The sequence below is a fragment of the Prionailurus viverrinus genome, chromosome C1, assembly GCF_022837055.1.
Source record: "Prionailurus viverrinus isolate Anna chromosome C1, UM_Priviv_1.0, whole genome shotgun sequence".
In the NCBI taxonomy this organism is placed as follows: domain Eukaryota; kingdom Metazoa; phylum Chordata; class Mammalia; order Carnivora; family Felidae; genus Prionailurus; species Prionailurus viverrinus.
In genome coordinates this window covers 59241917-59258663 of record NC_062568.1, presented here as the reverse complement: position 1 = coordinate 59258663, position 16747 = coordinate 59241917, and the positions used below count along the sequence as shown (strand labels likewise).

Sequence of the window (16747 nt, the reverse complement as noted above, 5' to 3'; positions counted from 1 at the left end):
AGTTGTGAGATCATGACCTGAGCCGAAGTCGGACACTTAACCGACTGAGCCACCCAGGCACCCCAATCTTTGGGAAATATTTTAAACTAGACCTCACCCAGCAGGTTCCCAAAATGCCTCCTATTGCCATTAGTTGTTACATAGTACATAACACAAAATTTCTACCTAATTTTAGCAGATAGAATAGGAAAACAAATTAAATCATAAAATAACGCATTACAAAGCCAAATAAGAATGACTTTTTAAATGATCTAAGCTAGTGAATATCACAATTAGTGTGGCTAATCCTTTACGGGATTTTCATGGAGAATGTGATCATCAGAGAGTAAATTGATCCATTTGTACCAAATTCCTATAATGCCATTCCAACAGCATAGTGTGGTACTTTGCCAGTAAGAGTGGGTTTCATGGTCTGGTACATTCTCATTTTCCAAAGGTACCTTAAAGTCAGTATGTCTAGCCCAGCCCCCTATGATGCCCAAATCTACCTACATTCCTTGATAATTGACTTTGTCACCCAAATTATATATCTCCAGTGAAGGAGAACTTACTATAATGGAATATAATAGGCAATATTCCTATCCTTTTTGACTTTTAACATTTGGATGTTTCCCTTCACGTACAATTACATGTACTTCTGAGCATGCCATACTTTAATGATTCCTTAGGAGCTGGTTGCATTCATCTTCTTGTATTCCACAGGTGTCCAAGGATGATCGAAGTGATATTGAGTCTAGCTCAGATGAGGAAGATTCAGAACCTCCAGGAAAGAACCCCCACACTGCAACCACCACCAATGGGACCAGTGGTACCAATGGGTATCTCCTGACTGGGTCTTGCTCCGTGGATGATTAATTACCCAAAACTACAAGTCCCGAACAAAGTGAACTATTTGTTCCTGGAAGCATTTAATAAGTTGCAAATGTAGTTCCTTTCATTATATCTCAGCACCAGAAACAAAAATTAGGATTATCTCAAAGCATTTTGAATAGTGCACTGCCATATGTCCTGTCTGTGAATGAAGAAGAATTACCATTCTCTATATGTAGGCATGCTGTATGTAATTGACACAAGGGAACAGTATTTGCATTTGTACTGTCTTAGAATATTATTTATATTTCGTATTTGTTTGTAAATCTGTGGACAAAAGAGGGTTTCCTCGCTCCTTTTACTCTCTGGGTTCATGACAGTGAGGGAGATGCTCCATCTGCTTCTACCCCTTTCTATTGCTATGACTCAGTTCGCTAGGAGCATCAGCTTAATTTGTCACTTAGAGCAAGCAAAACCCAGTGCAAGATTCTCGTACCACTCCAAATAGGTTTGCTTTCTTTGTATTACAGTGCCTGTTTTGAAACTGCCTATATAGTCTCAGTGACCATTTTCCCAGTGTAAAGTTTAATCAGGATGAGCTAGGCTTTTTAATTGTCACTCTTTGTGGTCAATTAGCAGTTCAAATTTAAAAGTTTGGTTTGAAACAGACATAATGTCTTGTGCACACAGCCAAGATTTCTTTAGTGAGTATGATAGCTAATTGGAGATAAACCTTGTAGGTTACAGAGACCTTTTTTTTAATTCTCTATTATGATGTCAGTGCTTTGGCTCTGAAGGAAGACATTTGCTTAAGGTCATAGTTACAAACAATGAAGTCATTCTTACTATTGGGAATTTGTCCCTTGATCTGAGAATAGCAGAAAGAGAACAGCTGATTTCAACCAGATTTCAGCACTACCCCTATAATTACCACAGTCTTCTGTCATGTCATGAAAAAAAGAAGCTAAGCATATTTTGGGACAGCAAAGGAGACTTCGAACAGTTGGCAAAGGTCACCTCTGGTGCAAAGCACTTTATTGCAACCAGCATTCGAGGAAGTGTCCTATCTAGTATTTGATTTTGATGTTTCTATTTTTCTGAGTAACGTAAAACCAGTGGGAGAAGGAAGATTTTACTCTTTGTCTTTTCTCCTTAAACATGACCTGCAGTGACTCCTCTGTTACTAGAAACTGAGCAGTGTTGCACTTGGGGCCCTTTGGTTAGCTTCCTTGAAGATTTGTTCAGTTTCCAAGAATTTTTATTCAAATAGAGCTATTTCCAGAAAAAAATAATAAAAATTCTACTGGACTACAGCAGTATCAGCAGTGAGAAAGATTGTTGAAAAGTAAGTTGCTCTAGTCTCCTACATGGCAGTGTTATTTATGTATAAGTAAGAAAACCATACACATAAACCAAAGACTTTATCTGTTTTCTTCCACTTCTAAGTAAGAGGGAATAAAAAGGTATTACAAACACTTACTTCATGAACAAAACAAGAGTCCAGAACCACAGTGCAATAATATAAATGTGAGTCAAAGGATAGTAAAGACAACAGCAGAAATACTAGGGAGTGCACATCCTGCTTCCAGCCATACACATTCGATTCTAATTTTTGAAAAAAATTGAGATGAATCTTTGTGCCCACAGTTCGCAACCTGTGAGTTAATAGTTAATACTCCCAAACTAAAACCTCACACTGTAATATTAAATCTTTCCCCACCTATATACGAAATAGTATGTTTCTGATAAGGTCCACAGTAATAATTAAAGAGCCTTAGACATATGTCTGTTGATAAAACAATGCAACTAATTCTTCTTGTAAAGCTTTATTATTTTATTCAACAAAACAAGAATATGTCTAGGAGTGTAAGTTGTGGATGGTTTGAGACCAATCATAAAACATCAATAGTACTTGTTAGTCATCTGAACATCTGACATCTCAACATCTCAACATCTCAACATCTGCATTGATAAAATGCAGATATATCAAATGGAACAGCAAGCATGTTGTATAGCTGAAAATTTTTGAGGTGAAAGTTTCCTTTTTTACCAACTAGAATATGGAAAAGAAGAGTGAGTTGTACCTTGCTTTAGTGTCTGGAGCAAGTCCTCTCAATGGGGGAAATAAACCAGAGAACCACAATGTGTTCAAATTTGGATCATCTGACACCCCACCACAGAAGAATAATTTGAAAAGATTGGCTTGTAAATTAATGGTTTAGAAGAGTTGCATGAAATGAAGTAAATTGAGTTAGTCCTTAGCAAAGGCAAATCTAAGCAAACTTTTGTTTCTCCCAAAAGTCACTGAGAAGGAGGACTGAGAATACTCAGAGCCTCAGTGACCAGTGACGTTAACTTAACACAGTCCCCTATATATCTATAGATTTTTATTTGATTTTGCCTTTTAGGGCAAAGAGTTCTTTTTGACTAATCAAAGTTGGTGTTTGTAGGCCTGTTAAGATGAAAAATAATACATTTCTGTCTACTCCTCCCCCATGGTAGCATGATAAGACTGAGAGAGAAAAATATGTGAGCTATCTTATCTTCTACTTATGCCAGGCCATAGCTTTGGAAGTGTATTTTGTAAATTCAACTGTAGGTTACTGAGAGTGTTGTTTCCCATTAATTAACTTAGCCTGTGCTGAGATCTCCTTCCTCCTGGTCATATTCAAACCTTCCCAGGGTACCAAGGTGTATGTGGGAAGGAGTCTAGAAAAAGTAATATTTTATTCTCTAATGCTATAGCTTTTCTAGATCTCTTAGTGGGGAAAAAAGTAGAAAATTGAGTAGAATTTGGCCTTGAGTCAATAAATGATATGAAAATGTGTGATCCATGTATGTACATGTATATTTCTCCAAAAACATGATAAAACCAAAATATCACAGACTCATCCTTACCCATATTTTTTTTCATAAAAACTATCCATCGTGTACAATAAAAACTTCCCACCTCCCTCTCAACTTCCTGTTCATACTCCTCACCCAGCTGAGAGTGGTAGGATCCCTTTGGCCTCTTGCCTCAGAGCTAGGATCACAGAGGGCCTAAGGTCAGAGTATAAGCCAAATATAGTTCGCATTTCCAAATTCAGTGGTACAGATGTTGAGAATAGAGGAGTAAGTGTCAGTGTTATGGATTATTAAGCTGAATGTTGGTAAAAAAAAAAATGCGTATGGTTGCTGCTTCACCCCAGGGTTTTATTAACATCCAGTCCCTGCCAGGCTGCTAGACAGATGGTATCCTGAGGTACCATCCAATAATGAAACAGGTATCTGACAAAAATGAACTAGGAAGAAAGGTAGGATCCCCAAAGAAAGCAAGCAGTTGGGTCACAGAAATAACTCTTCCGTGAGATAAAGTCCGGCCACGTTTAGCCAAACTGGTAGGTGAACCTCAAAATGTTCAGTTCTGTTGCCAACTTTCCATTCTGAGTATTTGATAGAGGTTGGATTTGAGCAAACTGAATGCTTTCACCTTGGGCAGAAAGGGTCTGGATCTCCCACTCTATTTATTTCAACCTCATTGCTACTTGGGCTGAAGTAAAAAATGAGATTTCCGTTCAGTTCACCTGAGTCTTTGCAAAAAAGCTCTTCAGAGAGAACTTTATGGACACCAATGATTGTTCCCATTCTCTTCATGATTTTGCATCGATAGTTCTTTTTTCCCCTTTCTTAGAAATGTTAATGCCAAAGTTGCCTGAATATTTGAGTATTTTTCCTTAATTTGAAGTGTACAGAATAATTCCAGAGGTGTTAAAAGATTCTGTTTATTTGTGTCTGTGATGATGTCGTTGTGTCCAGAGAGGCTTCAAGAAGTCCTTTAGAAACAAAAGGTTAAATGTTTACATTTCATGTGATATTTGAAGTCTTAAGATACTAATTAGCATACTTCTTTTTTCTTTGTCTTTGGCTGATTCCTGCTTTGTAGATAAATATCCGTATCCCTGAAATGTTTATAACATTCAAGCAAGAAAAAAACAAATGACATCAAAGTCAGCCTGATGAGAAAGTGATGACAGGGCACTTTCAGGTGTTAAGTAACTTGTATGGAAAGAGGAAAGGCAGTTAGCTCCATTCATTGCACTTGCTGCCCAGCATGCTGTTCCCGAAAGGAATACCCTCAGTAATTATAAACAGTTCTTGAAGTCATGCCGAATGCAGCAGGTAGTAGTTAGTACTGGTTCTCTATGGCCACCTGGTAGTTCTTTATAGCAACAGGCCAGCAAAGGACCCTGTGGTTTGCCTTTGTGTGTATGGCCCCCCTCCTCTAGGGGGCGCTTAGTAGACAAGCCCTAGGCCTGTCCATTTGTCCACTCTATGCTGTTGTCTATTCAGAGGGAGCATACCTGATGCTGCTTTTATTAGAGAAGATAAAACATCCTAAGTAACAGTTTGTAAGATCTGCAGACACCCAAAGGAGAACCTTAGTCTTTTCCAGGTATTTCCAACTTAAGTTCAACCTGAAGCCTTTGAAAGGAATGCCTTACCAAATGGCCACAAGCTAAGACCCATCAGATCAAAGAAATAAAAGTCTCGGCAACCAGATGGCATATCTTATGGTGTCTCCACAAGACTAAACATTCTCAAGATGGCCAGGAACTGATGGGAGGGAACTGTTAGCCCAAGATCTGTCTTGCTCATCTCATCCACCCACATTCCTTTCAGACTCCTGGAACTGTTGATAAAAGGAAGCCAAAATATTGTCACTTACCGGCTATCCATTTTCCAGTAGCCTTTGGGTCAGTTGATAACCACACTTCTTTCTCTGCCTGATTCCATTTTTATTAAAAACTGTTGTGCCCACGTGAGCCTGTTTTCCTTAACACAGGTCCATGAAAGCTTGGTTTCCTCTTTTGCTATGTGTCACATGGCCTGGAAATCAAGACAGCAGCTGTTGGTATGGTCTCCGTGCTAAGTGAAAAATTAGATTTTATAGAGGTAATTTTTTTTTCTTTTGGACCTACAGTAATTTTTTAAACTGTCATTGTAAAACTTCCCTTAAAAAATTAGAGGCTTTTAAAGATTACTTGCCAAAGATAAATTAGCTCTGTAATAGGAACAGTTATGTGGCAGTTCTGGGACTTTAACTTAGAGATTCATTAATTTAAAGATGGAATACACCCTCCAAGTGTGATTTCCAAAAGTTTCATAAAGCCTCTAAACCTGTGATTCTCATCAGCTCTCGATTTGCCCACAGAATCAGTTACCTCCGTAGCCATTTCTTGTCAAGCAAGGGGGAGAGGGTTAGTTTTGGGATTTGATTGTTTTTAATTTGCAGTGAGAAATAGGGTAGGTGATAATACCTTACTTGTTTTCTTAAGACAATTCAGTGCTTGGGCATCTCTGTCAGAAATGGAATGATGTACTGTTAGCCAATTAGAATTATTTTATGTATTGTTGTGTTTCGCTGATTTTTATATGAAAATATAACTATTCATTCCTGATCTCTGGAAGCAATCATTATTATGAGGATCATTTTACTTTGGAAACACTTTCATAATAAAGATAAGTATTAAGAGTAAAGTGTGAATGCCTTTTTCTGTAAGCGCTACCCAGCCTGCGTTGGTAATATGTCACATCTTCCTGGACAAGATTTATTTCAGGGCACACACCATCCTGCCAGTTTCCTGCAAACTTTCCTTAAATCCCAGTTTCATAATGGGATTCATAATTCCAGTTACATAATCCCAGTAATCATAATGATTACTGAAAAAGCGGTATTATTTGTTAGATATATGTTATTTTGTCAAGAATTTGGCTAAGCTACTCCATAGTATTGCTGCCCGAGCGTCCATTTTGTTTGCCAGGTGGCCTGCAGGGACCATTAACTGACACAGTGCAGGTGCCTGTCCTGGAAAGCAGCCCGAGTCACCAGCAAATGTAGGTCCCTGATATGACTCCCCCAGCAGCTCTTGTGATCATAGTCTCCTCTGCCTGCCAGTACCTGGATGTCTTCTGTGCCCCTTAGCTAAGACCACCATGGGGTTTACCAAAACCCCGCTTTTTTGAATTGACCCATCCAGCCTTAGCCTCGGAAGTCCAAAGCACTCTACTCACGGACACTAGTAAAGGTGTGTGCCCCAGGTCTTGCCTCTGTCTTCACCCTGCCTTCACCAACCTATGTGGCCTCTCGAGGCACGCTGTGCACCTCCCCCCATGACCTGTGAATAATAAACCTCTCTGTTTCAATTTCTCTTGTGGTCTGTTGTTGAACTTCGGTTCACCATCTGACACCTTGTGCTCCACTTAACAAATATCAATTTAACATAACTGAAACATTTGTATGTTGAAAATTAAGATATAGAGGCGCTGGGGTGGCTCAGTCATTAAGCATCTGACTTTGGCTCAGGTCACGATCTCATAGTTTGTGAATTTGAGTCCCACATCGGGTGAGCACAAGCCCCGTTTCAGGTGAAAACAAGCTCCACTTCAGGTGAACACAAGTCCTGGTTCGGGTGAGCCTCCCTTCTCTCTCTCTCTCTCCCTCTCTCTCTCAGTCTCTCTCCCCCTCTGCCCCTCCTGAGATTCTCTCTCTCTGCCCCTCACTCATTTGCACCCTCTCCCTCTGTTTCAGAAAAAAAAAATTAAGATCTAAAAACTTCAATGTTAGATTTTATGTAGTGATTCGTTCTGGAAAAAATATTAAATGGTATTCATAGAGGTAACAGTTCAAATATATCAGGCTGCACTGATTTTTCCAAATTATAAAAAGAAGCACTTAGAACATAACAGTCCAAAGTACAACACACGCAAAACTGTCCCTGCCCGTGTGTGAACACCTCATAGGAGCTTGACTGATACCTTCTCAGGGTCCACGCCCTACTTTGTTAGGGCTTCTCTCCCTCTTTCTCAGTCTTCCCCTATGTAACTGTCTCCCCAGCTGCTCTTCTGCTATAAGCTTATGTCATCTAATATCTCAAGAGCCATAAAAATAGCACTGACATTCAACCAGATACACCCCCACCACCACCACCACCAGTATTATGAAAAATAAAGCAGACACCCTATCAAAAATCTTACAAATATTAAAACCACCTCCAACAACAATCTGAGGCACAGAAAGATAGGCTATAAGCAGATATACCACTCTGGAAGCCGTGGACTCTTCCAGTTCTCTAAGTAGAGCAGGATCTAACTATAAGCATCCCTCCCACATAGCCACAATGCAGCTCAGCCTCTCTAGAACCCTTGCTGCTGGGCCGGCCACTTCCACCCTGGGCACTTGTTATTTCTGCCCCCTAATTCTGTTTCCACTGAGCCTGCACTGGCTTCACCAGAAGCAGCGGTGGCAGTGCGAACAACAGTGACGGAGGACATGACAATCAAGCAAGGGGGTGGTGGTACAATGGAATCTACCAGGATGTGGGGTGATCCCTCAGAACCATTGACCACAGAGACCGGAGCCTGAGTGCCACAACCTTGATTATCTCCAAAGCTGCTGTAGATGAGGAAGCAAAAGTCCTGTCGTTCTGGGGGCGCCTGGGTGGCTCAGTCAGTTAAGCATCTTGGCTCAGGTCACCATCTTCCAGTTCGTGAGTTCGAGCCCCACAGGAGGCTCCCTCTGACGATGAGGAGCCTGCTTGGGATTCTTTCCCTTCCCCTCTCTCTACCCCTCCCCAGCAAGCTTGTATTCTCAAAATAAATAAACTTTAAGAAACTTTTTTAAAAAGCTCTATCATTCCTAAACATTAAAGGTAAAAAATTACATAAAGCCTGTATCAGACTCTAGGCGGGAAACAGAAAGTCACTGTCAGATGATTCCGTTGGAGAAACTTCAATAAAAGGACACTGAGGAATGGATGAGCTCAGAAGCACCCAGAGGCCAGCAAGCCCGGGGAGCTGTTACCTCCCAGGGCTGTAACCAGACGCCAGTGACAGGGCGCGTCATGGAGGACAAGCTGCCCGGCCCGTGGGCTGTAAACCCAGCTGGGGAGCAAAGACCCTGACATCTCTCTCTTCCTGCTTTCTCATACCACCCATTGGCTGAACTCAGCCAGAAAGCCGCCAGCAGGAGCTCCAGGAGATGTAGGTGGTAGGGGTCAGTCCCTCACCTTGTAGAGCAGAGATGTGGTGGGGAGGAAACAGAGGAGTCAGCAGAAGGCTGGTATTCCTAGAGCGTCACCTAGAGCCCGGCGTGTAATAGGGCACAAGAAATGTTTGTTGGAGAAACAAATGAATCTACTTAAGACAGTACTAGTAAGATAGGAGCTCTCAGCAGTTAACACTGCTGCTGAGCGTGAAAGCAAGATGAGCATAACAGTGCACTTGGCCTCCAACTCTATGAACTCAGCATTGCCGTGTGTGTGTGTGTGTGTGTGTGCGCGCGCACGCCAACTTTTCTCACTGCTGCTCAGCACAGAAGCTGAGGGGCTTTGTGGCAGGGCTCAGGGTAGGGAAGCCACCTGTAGTACCGGCATCCCGGACGGGGGACAAAGCACCTCAGGGGAAGAAGATGAAGGACTGAGGCTGGAGAAGTGTCTCGAAACAAACAGAGAAGAGGGCTGCCTGAGTGGCTCAGTCGGTTAAGCGTCTGACTAGAGATTTTGTCTCAGGTCATGATCTCATAGTTTGTGAGATTGAGTTCCACAGAGCCTGCTTGGAATTCTCTCTTTCTCTCTCTCTCTCTCTCTCTCTCTCTGTCTCTTTATGTCCTTCCCCCCCCCCACTTCCCACCCCCCCCCCAATGTGCATTCTCTCTCTCAAATAAATAAACATTAAAAAAAGACGAAGAAACAGAAGAGCAGGAAAGGTGTTGAATTACTGGAGAACAAATGGAACAGAACTGTGAAAACATGGGGGGAGAAGCTCTAAGCTCTGGTACTCAAGACTAAGTTTTGAAGCAATTCTTTAGGCAAGAGGTTGATTTATTTTTTTTTAACTTAATGAATGATGAAAATATTTGTATAGCCAAAAATAACTTGAACAACAAAGGCTCCGGTTCATGACTGCATCACTCAATCATTTAAAAATATAGAGAGCTCGGGGTACCTGAGTAGCTCAGTCATTCAAGCATCTGACTCTTGATTTCAGCACAGGTCATGATCTCATGGTTTGTGAGTTTGAGCCCCACATTGGGCTCTGCACTGATAGCACAGAGCCTGCTTGGGATTCTCTCTCTCTCTCCCTTCTCTCTCTGCCCCTACTCTACTCATGCTCACTCTCTCTCAAAATAAGTAAACTTCTAAAACATTTTTTAAATAATCGTCAGGCTCTGGGCTGATGGCTCAGAGCCTGGAGGCTGTTTCCGATTCTGTGTCTCCCTCTCTCTCTGCCCCTCCCCCGTTCACGCTCTGTCTCTCTCTGTCCCAAAAATTAAAAAAAAAAAAACAAAAAACGTTGAAAAAAAAATTTAATTAAGTTATAAAATAAATAAATAAATAAATAAATAAATAAATAAATAAATAAAACGTTAAAAAAAAATAGAGACCCAACCAGGTGCCAAGAATTATCATGGGCACTGAAGATAGAGGGGTAGAGAAGATAGATATGGTTCCTACTTTCATGGAGCAGACAATCTTCAGTAAAAGAAAGAACACACAAAACAAAGAAATAAGGACTATTAGTTTGCTAGTTCTACCATAACCCCAAATCAGACTAGGTTACGTGAACAAAAGAAATTTACTTTTCCCAGTCCTGGAGGCTGGAAGTCCAAGATCAAGGTGTCAGCAGACCTGAGACCTGTCCTCCTGGCTTGCCTTCTCATTGTGTCTTCACACGGTCATTCCTCTCTAAATCTATGTCCTAATCTCTTTTCTTAAGGATGGCAGTTATATTGGATTAGAGTCCACACTGAGGACTTCATTTTACCTTAATTGTCTCTTTCACCATTGATGAAATTTGTTTATTAGTCTCATTTTTCCAACAAAAGGGGCAAAACAAAGTTTCAAGGGTATTATAATCGGGAGAAAGTTAACATCCTCCATCTTGTGCAATAAATATTGATTCATATATGCAATCTATTTCTGGGGCTTTTAGAGATGTGCATGCGGAATGCATAAATGGAAATGGTACCTTAATCACCTCTTTAAAAGCCCTGTCTCCATATATGTACACGATAAATCACTAAATTTTATTCCTGAAATTATTATTACACTATATATTAACTAACTTTGATTTAAATTTAAAAAAATAAAATAAGGGCACCTGAGTGTCTCAGTTGAAGTGTCCAACTTCGGCTCAGGTCATGATCTCACCGTCTGTGAGTTCGAGCCCTGTGTCGGGCTCCGTGCTGATAGCTGGAGCCTGGAGCCTGCTTCGGATTCTGTGTCTCCCTCTCTTTCTGCCCCTTCCCAGCTTGTGCTCTGTCTCTCTCTCAAAAATGAAGAAACATTTAAAAATTTTTTTAATTAAAAGATAATAAAAGCATCTCACTTTAAAAAAAAAGACAGATGAGTGTCTCATGTTTGAGTTGCATTTCATCAATAATTATGACTTGAACTCAGAGTCACTTTTACATATGTTCTTACCCAATATTATAAACTTTTTTTTTTATGTGAAAGAAAGAGAAAGAGAAAGAAAGAGAAAAAGATAAAGAAAAAGGAAAAAAAGAAAGGCAGAATAACTGCTCGATTTTGCCCCTTCATTTACCAGTTTTCAAATCAAGTTCAGTTTAGTTTACTAGTATCCAAAGATGTCATTCTAGATCCTGTCTGAACTGCATGTGAATATAAATTTCTTCTTACTGTTCTATATTCAACCCCTCAAATTTGTATAGTGACTAAGCAAAACACAATCATCATCTTTAGAAGAGCTAGACACTGGAAATATACATAATTCGGAAAAACTAGACTCAGAAAAAATTATCCTGTTAATTGTTTTGGTGGTTTTGATAGGTTGGAATATTTCTAACTTCCTGAAACCACATCTGTTCAAATTTAAACAATATTTAAGAATAATACAGAGAAGGGCACCTGGGTGGCTCAGTCAGTTAAGCATCTGACTTAGGCTCAGGTCATGATCTCATGGTTAGTGAGTTCAAGCCCCACATCAGGCTCTGTGCTGACAGCTCAGAGCCTGGAGCCTGCTTCAGATTCTGTGCCTCCCTCTCTCTCTGCCCGTCCTCTGCTTGCATTCTCTCTCTCTCTCTCTCTCTCCCTCAATCTCAAGAATAAATAAACATTAAACATTTTTTAATTAAAAAAATAATAATACAGAGATATTTAGGATTCACATTTAACTAGCCTAGATTAGCTAAAGTTACTATATAAGGACTATTAACTCAGATATCAAGTCAAAATTTAACACTACATTTGGGTCAAAATATATTTAACCATTCTTCCATAACTGACAGTAACACATTTAGAAGCCTGAAAATAGTTCTTGTGGTTTCACAGATTAGAAATGTAATTTTACCTTTTAGGATTCAAGTAAATTGTGGACCCTTGGAGAGGATGTAGTCTATGCTAAGCAGAGGCTCTCAAAGAATAAACAAGGTTGAGTGCTAAAAAAATAAAATAAAATAAAATAAAATAAATAAAGGCCCTATCTCCAAATACAGTCACGTCCTGTGATACAGGGGTGAGGACTTCAACATGAATTTTGGGAGACACAAGTCAGCCCATAATACAAGGTATTTTCACACAGTGACAAAGAGCACACGTCACAAGGAAACAAAGTGATTGCATGGCAACGGCCGGGACTCTTCAGACTGGATGGTCTCAGACACCTCATGGACACGTGACTTGGGCTGAGACCTGACTGACAGGCGCTGCTGGGGGCAGGATCTCCGGTGGTTACAGACCTGGCAGTGGGGACTGGAAACACAAAGCCTCCAAGCTGGGAACAGGCTTATAAATTCAAGGACCAGCAAGAAGGCCAATGTGTTGAAGCAAAAGAAACAAAAGGGAGAGTGAGGGTGATAATATTCAAAAGTTAGGGAGGGGCAGGTCACATAGGGCCTGCATCCCAGGGTGAGGAGAGCAAGTTTTAGGGTAAGAGTAATGGGAAGACTTTCAGGAATCTAAGCAGGGAGCAGCACAATCTGATCTGTTGTCATCTCTAATGAGAGAGAAATCATGCCCAACCTGACCATGGCGGAAAAAAACGCTCCATTTTCGAATGGGTCAGTGGTGTCTCGCAGGGGTGTGGTGGGCACCACACGACAGGCAGGGTCATGAGCACCCAGCCGCTGAAAGAAATAAAGGACTAAGCGCTACTGAGGATTCAAACCATAGGCAATAAACTAAGCCTGGAGACAGAACGAGAGGGAGAAGCTTCTGCTGTAAAGATGCTGAGACCTGAGAAAAGCCTCCAGGTTTCTTCAAGGAAAGCAGCTTGACAAAATACAACAGATTGGCAATCATCAGCCAGTGGAGACCCTTAGGGAGAGGGCACACTTCCTCACTGAATATAGTGTTTTGTTGTTACCGTTAGCACCTTTCTTTGTGCGGTTCGAAGGCGGCTCACGGGCGGTAAATTGATGGAGGATCACAATTTCCAAAACACCTCTCCGGAGGAGGCGTGCATCCAACGGCAACTTGCTGTTTGTAGGTTTTGTCATTTCTGAGTGAGCCTGCCTGCTTTAGCATAGCACTGCCTGGCACAGGAAGGTGAGGTGAAGAAGAGTAGAAACCACTTAGGACCTCCCTACAGTGTGCCAAGCATCTGGCTTATGTGCAGAACTATCTGATCAAGCCATCCCCTAAAAGGTAGATACATTGGATTCTTGTTATTCACAGTAGGGATGGCCTATAAGGTCTTTATGAACCATTGCTTCTATGAGAAATACAGAATTAGAGTCCTGCAACCCTCTAGTCAAAACATGTTTATCAACGGATCAATATACGACCTTGTTTTACCCACACTTCTGTTTAAAGACATTTTAATATATGTTGTTAATTCATTAACATTGAACTCATACCCAGAAGCGCCGTACCACTGACCTGAATAAAGTTGTATGAACTGATTGTTAAATACGCTGAAATTTTGCCAGCTGGTTATTAAACTAACATTATTGAAAATTATGTAAACTTAGGATTTTAAATTGTATTTTAAGATACAGGGAATACTCAAAAATATCTCTAATTATTTTCCTATGTTTTATTACCATACATGCTCATATATGATACACTGTATAATGGTATGTCACTGTACATTTCTTCCTAATTCTGTATTTAGTGACTTTACATTGGTAGCTTGCAATCAGGGTTTTATTTATGTATTTACTTATTTGGGTAAGCCAGTTATAAACATTTGCCAGAACACCACTGTCACCTGGAACCCATAGAGGCAGAAACTATGGCTTGTAAAAAGTTAAGTAACTTATTTCCTGTCACCCAGCTAGCAAGCAGTAGAGTTGAGATTTGACGTAGACCTGAATGATGTCAAAACTTATACCTATTTTCCTCGTCGATTATGCTTCTTCCAATGGTTGCATTTGTTTCTGAAGACGGGCTGCTTAGATTCCTACTGCATTTGAATTGTGCCTGGTGTTTTTTCTTATCTACCTCCTGTAATTTTCCTTACACACCTCCTTCTCCAGCTAACCCAGAGAGCTTGCAAGAGCCAAGGTATAACCAAGAGCACAGGTTTAAAAGGAATCCATTCAAGCAGTTCAATAATTCAGTGCATCGCAGATTAGAAGGATAGAAGATACGTAGGTTACGAAACTAGTTATTTAGTGGTCTGGGCTTTAAGAATGGGCTGAAAATCTCATAGGGAAATGCTCCCAGGGGTGAGTGAGGGATGGGGTACTATAGATGAGGAAGATATAGGAAATGAATAGCCAATCTCCAGCTCTCCTTTTTTTGAGTCATAGCAGTTAATTAGATTCATCAGGATTAAACTCTTGGCTCCTGTTAGTTCTGCTGACCCAGGATGCTAGTAACTACCCAGTAAGCCAGCCAGCCAACAGTTTGTAAGATGCTAGGCCAGTTGGAGCCATATCACCAAAGATGAGCTCAAAAGGCTCTCTAGAGTTTCTAAAAATTGTGTTTTCTCTGTCTGTTGAAGGCACTAGATGGTTTATAGAACCATACTAACATACTATACTTTCAGGGCTACTTCTTAGTTATCCACTTATAAGTCATTCTTGAGGAGATACAAAACAGCTTATACCATACTAGCTAAAAACACACACAGAGCCACAATGCTAATGAATTCAATGAAATGCACATCAAAATTAAGTCAACACGTGTATTGAGCACCAACTCTCTATGAGACATTGTGTTAGTCATTGTGAGAGAAGCCGGAGGCAAAGCTGCCGAACCCAAGGGTTTTTCAATCTAGTTAGAGAGGCAGAGCACAAGCAGTGGCTGTTTTAATAGGTCACAGTAGCTCAGAAAGAAAGGATACTCGTTCTGTTAAGCAGATCAAACTTTATCATAAAGGTAAAACATTTTTTTTTAATTTTTTAAAATGTTTTTATTTATTTTTGAGACAGAGAGAGACAGAACATGAGCAGGGCAGGGGGAGAGAGAGAGAGGGAAACACAGAATCCGGAGCAGGCTCCAGGCTCTGAGCTGTCAGCATAGAGCCCGACACAGGGCTCGAACTCACAGACCGCAAGATCATGACCTGAGCCGAAGTCGGACGCTCAACCAACTGAGCCACCCAGGCGCCCCAGAGGTAAAACATTTTTGAAAATGATAATTCCTCTTATTCCGCATTATTTTCATCATTATATCAAATATATTGTTAGGGTGATAATCACCAGAAAAGTTCAGAGGAGAGAGAAGTTGCTTCAGAATCCGATGAGAAAGATTTGAAGGAGAAAACCATGAATGGATTCAGATGAGTCAAGCGGGAGGAGGGAGGGCATATGAGACGAAGGGCATGGTGTGAACCAGAGAGTAAGCCCTTTAGCATTGCTACCCCTGGCTCCTAGTGGCCTGACCTCTGACACCTTTCACTCTGCCCTCATCCTTCCCCATGCCTCTCAACCCAGGTCCCAAGTCGGTGGCCTCAAATGGGCTGTGCCATGTCATCTCTCCAGCACATCAGACTCTCTCTGCCTCAAGGTCTTTTCCCTCTTTGCCATTGAGCAAACTCTCATATGCCCTTCAAGACTAACTTATGGATTCCTCCTCCTAGAATGCCTTAGTCACTTGGAATGTAGTGCTCTTCCTAGAGAAGAAAAGGTACAACCATTTAATTTCATCGGAGTGCTTATCACCCCCCCCCCCCCAAACACACACAAACACTTGACTGTAAGCATCTTGAGGGCAAGGATCTTGCTTTTTCTATCTGGATTCTTAGCCAGCATATTTGCTACTTAGTAAGCACTCACTAAATGCTTATAGAATGAATGTATATATTTACAGAAATAAGAGTTTCAGGAAGACAAATAAGTTTTGGAGGGGAAAAATGAGCTAATTTTTACATTTTGAATTTAAGCTTCTGAGCCCATTCATTTGGAAACATCTACCAAAAAATTGGAAAGACGGGACTGTGACTAGGTATCATTGTTACTGCCATTATTTCAGATAAAGAGACAGATGCACAAAGAGAAACAGAACCTTGTCTTGGTCTCAGAGCCAGAAGACAGATACAGATAATTTAGTTAAGCTCTGAGATATTTCTCCATTGCCTACTAAAGTGGAACCTTGAGGAATGCCTACCAGAGAGATACAAGGAAAAAGATAAGCCAGCAAAGAACTCCGCAATAACAGAGGTAAGAATACAATGATGTTAATGACAATGACCACCATCCATTCTGCCTCTTTCTCTCTTCCTTCCCTTCTCTTTTCTTCCTGAAGTGTTCAGTTCCAAAGCCTTGGATGGGACAAAGCAGCGTGGATGTTTAGGCCAGGTGAGGGATTGTGGCCCAGAGTGGAGTGCTGGGTGCCAAATAGAGTCATGAAAATGTCTACAGAGGAGATTAGTATAGCATGGAGAATCAGGATGGGGTGAAGAGGGTGTCCATAGAAGGGAGGCCCAACATCAGCTACCAGGCCTAAGCAGGATGATGAAGGCATACCTGCCAAAGAGCAGCCGGTATGGG

At 41.0% G+C, this 16747-nt stretch overlaps 1 protein-coding gene across 2 annotated transcripts in view; it reads left to right on the top strand.

Annotated features, from left to right (window-relative positions):
* CERS6 (ceramide synthase 6) overlaps positions 1-6325 on the top strand; it is a 320948-nt gene extending 314623 nt beyond the window's left edge. For both annotated transcript variants that reach the window (XM_047869284.1, XM_047869285.1), the window contains one exon: positions 703-6325. In XM_047869284.1, the coding sequence (XP_047725240.1) occupies positions 703-855 (153 nt within the window). In that variant the 3' untranslated portion in view covers positions 856-6325. The remainder of the gene's footprint in view (positions 1-702) is intronic.
* The last annotated feature ends 10422 nt before the right edge of the window (positions 6326-16747 follow it).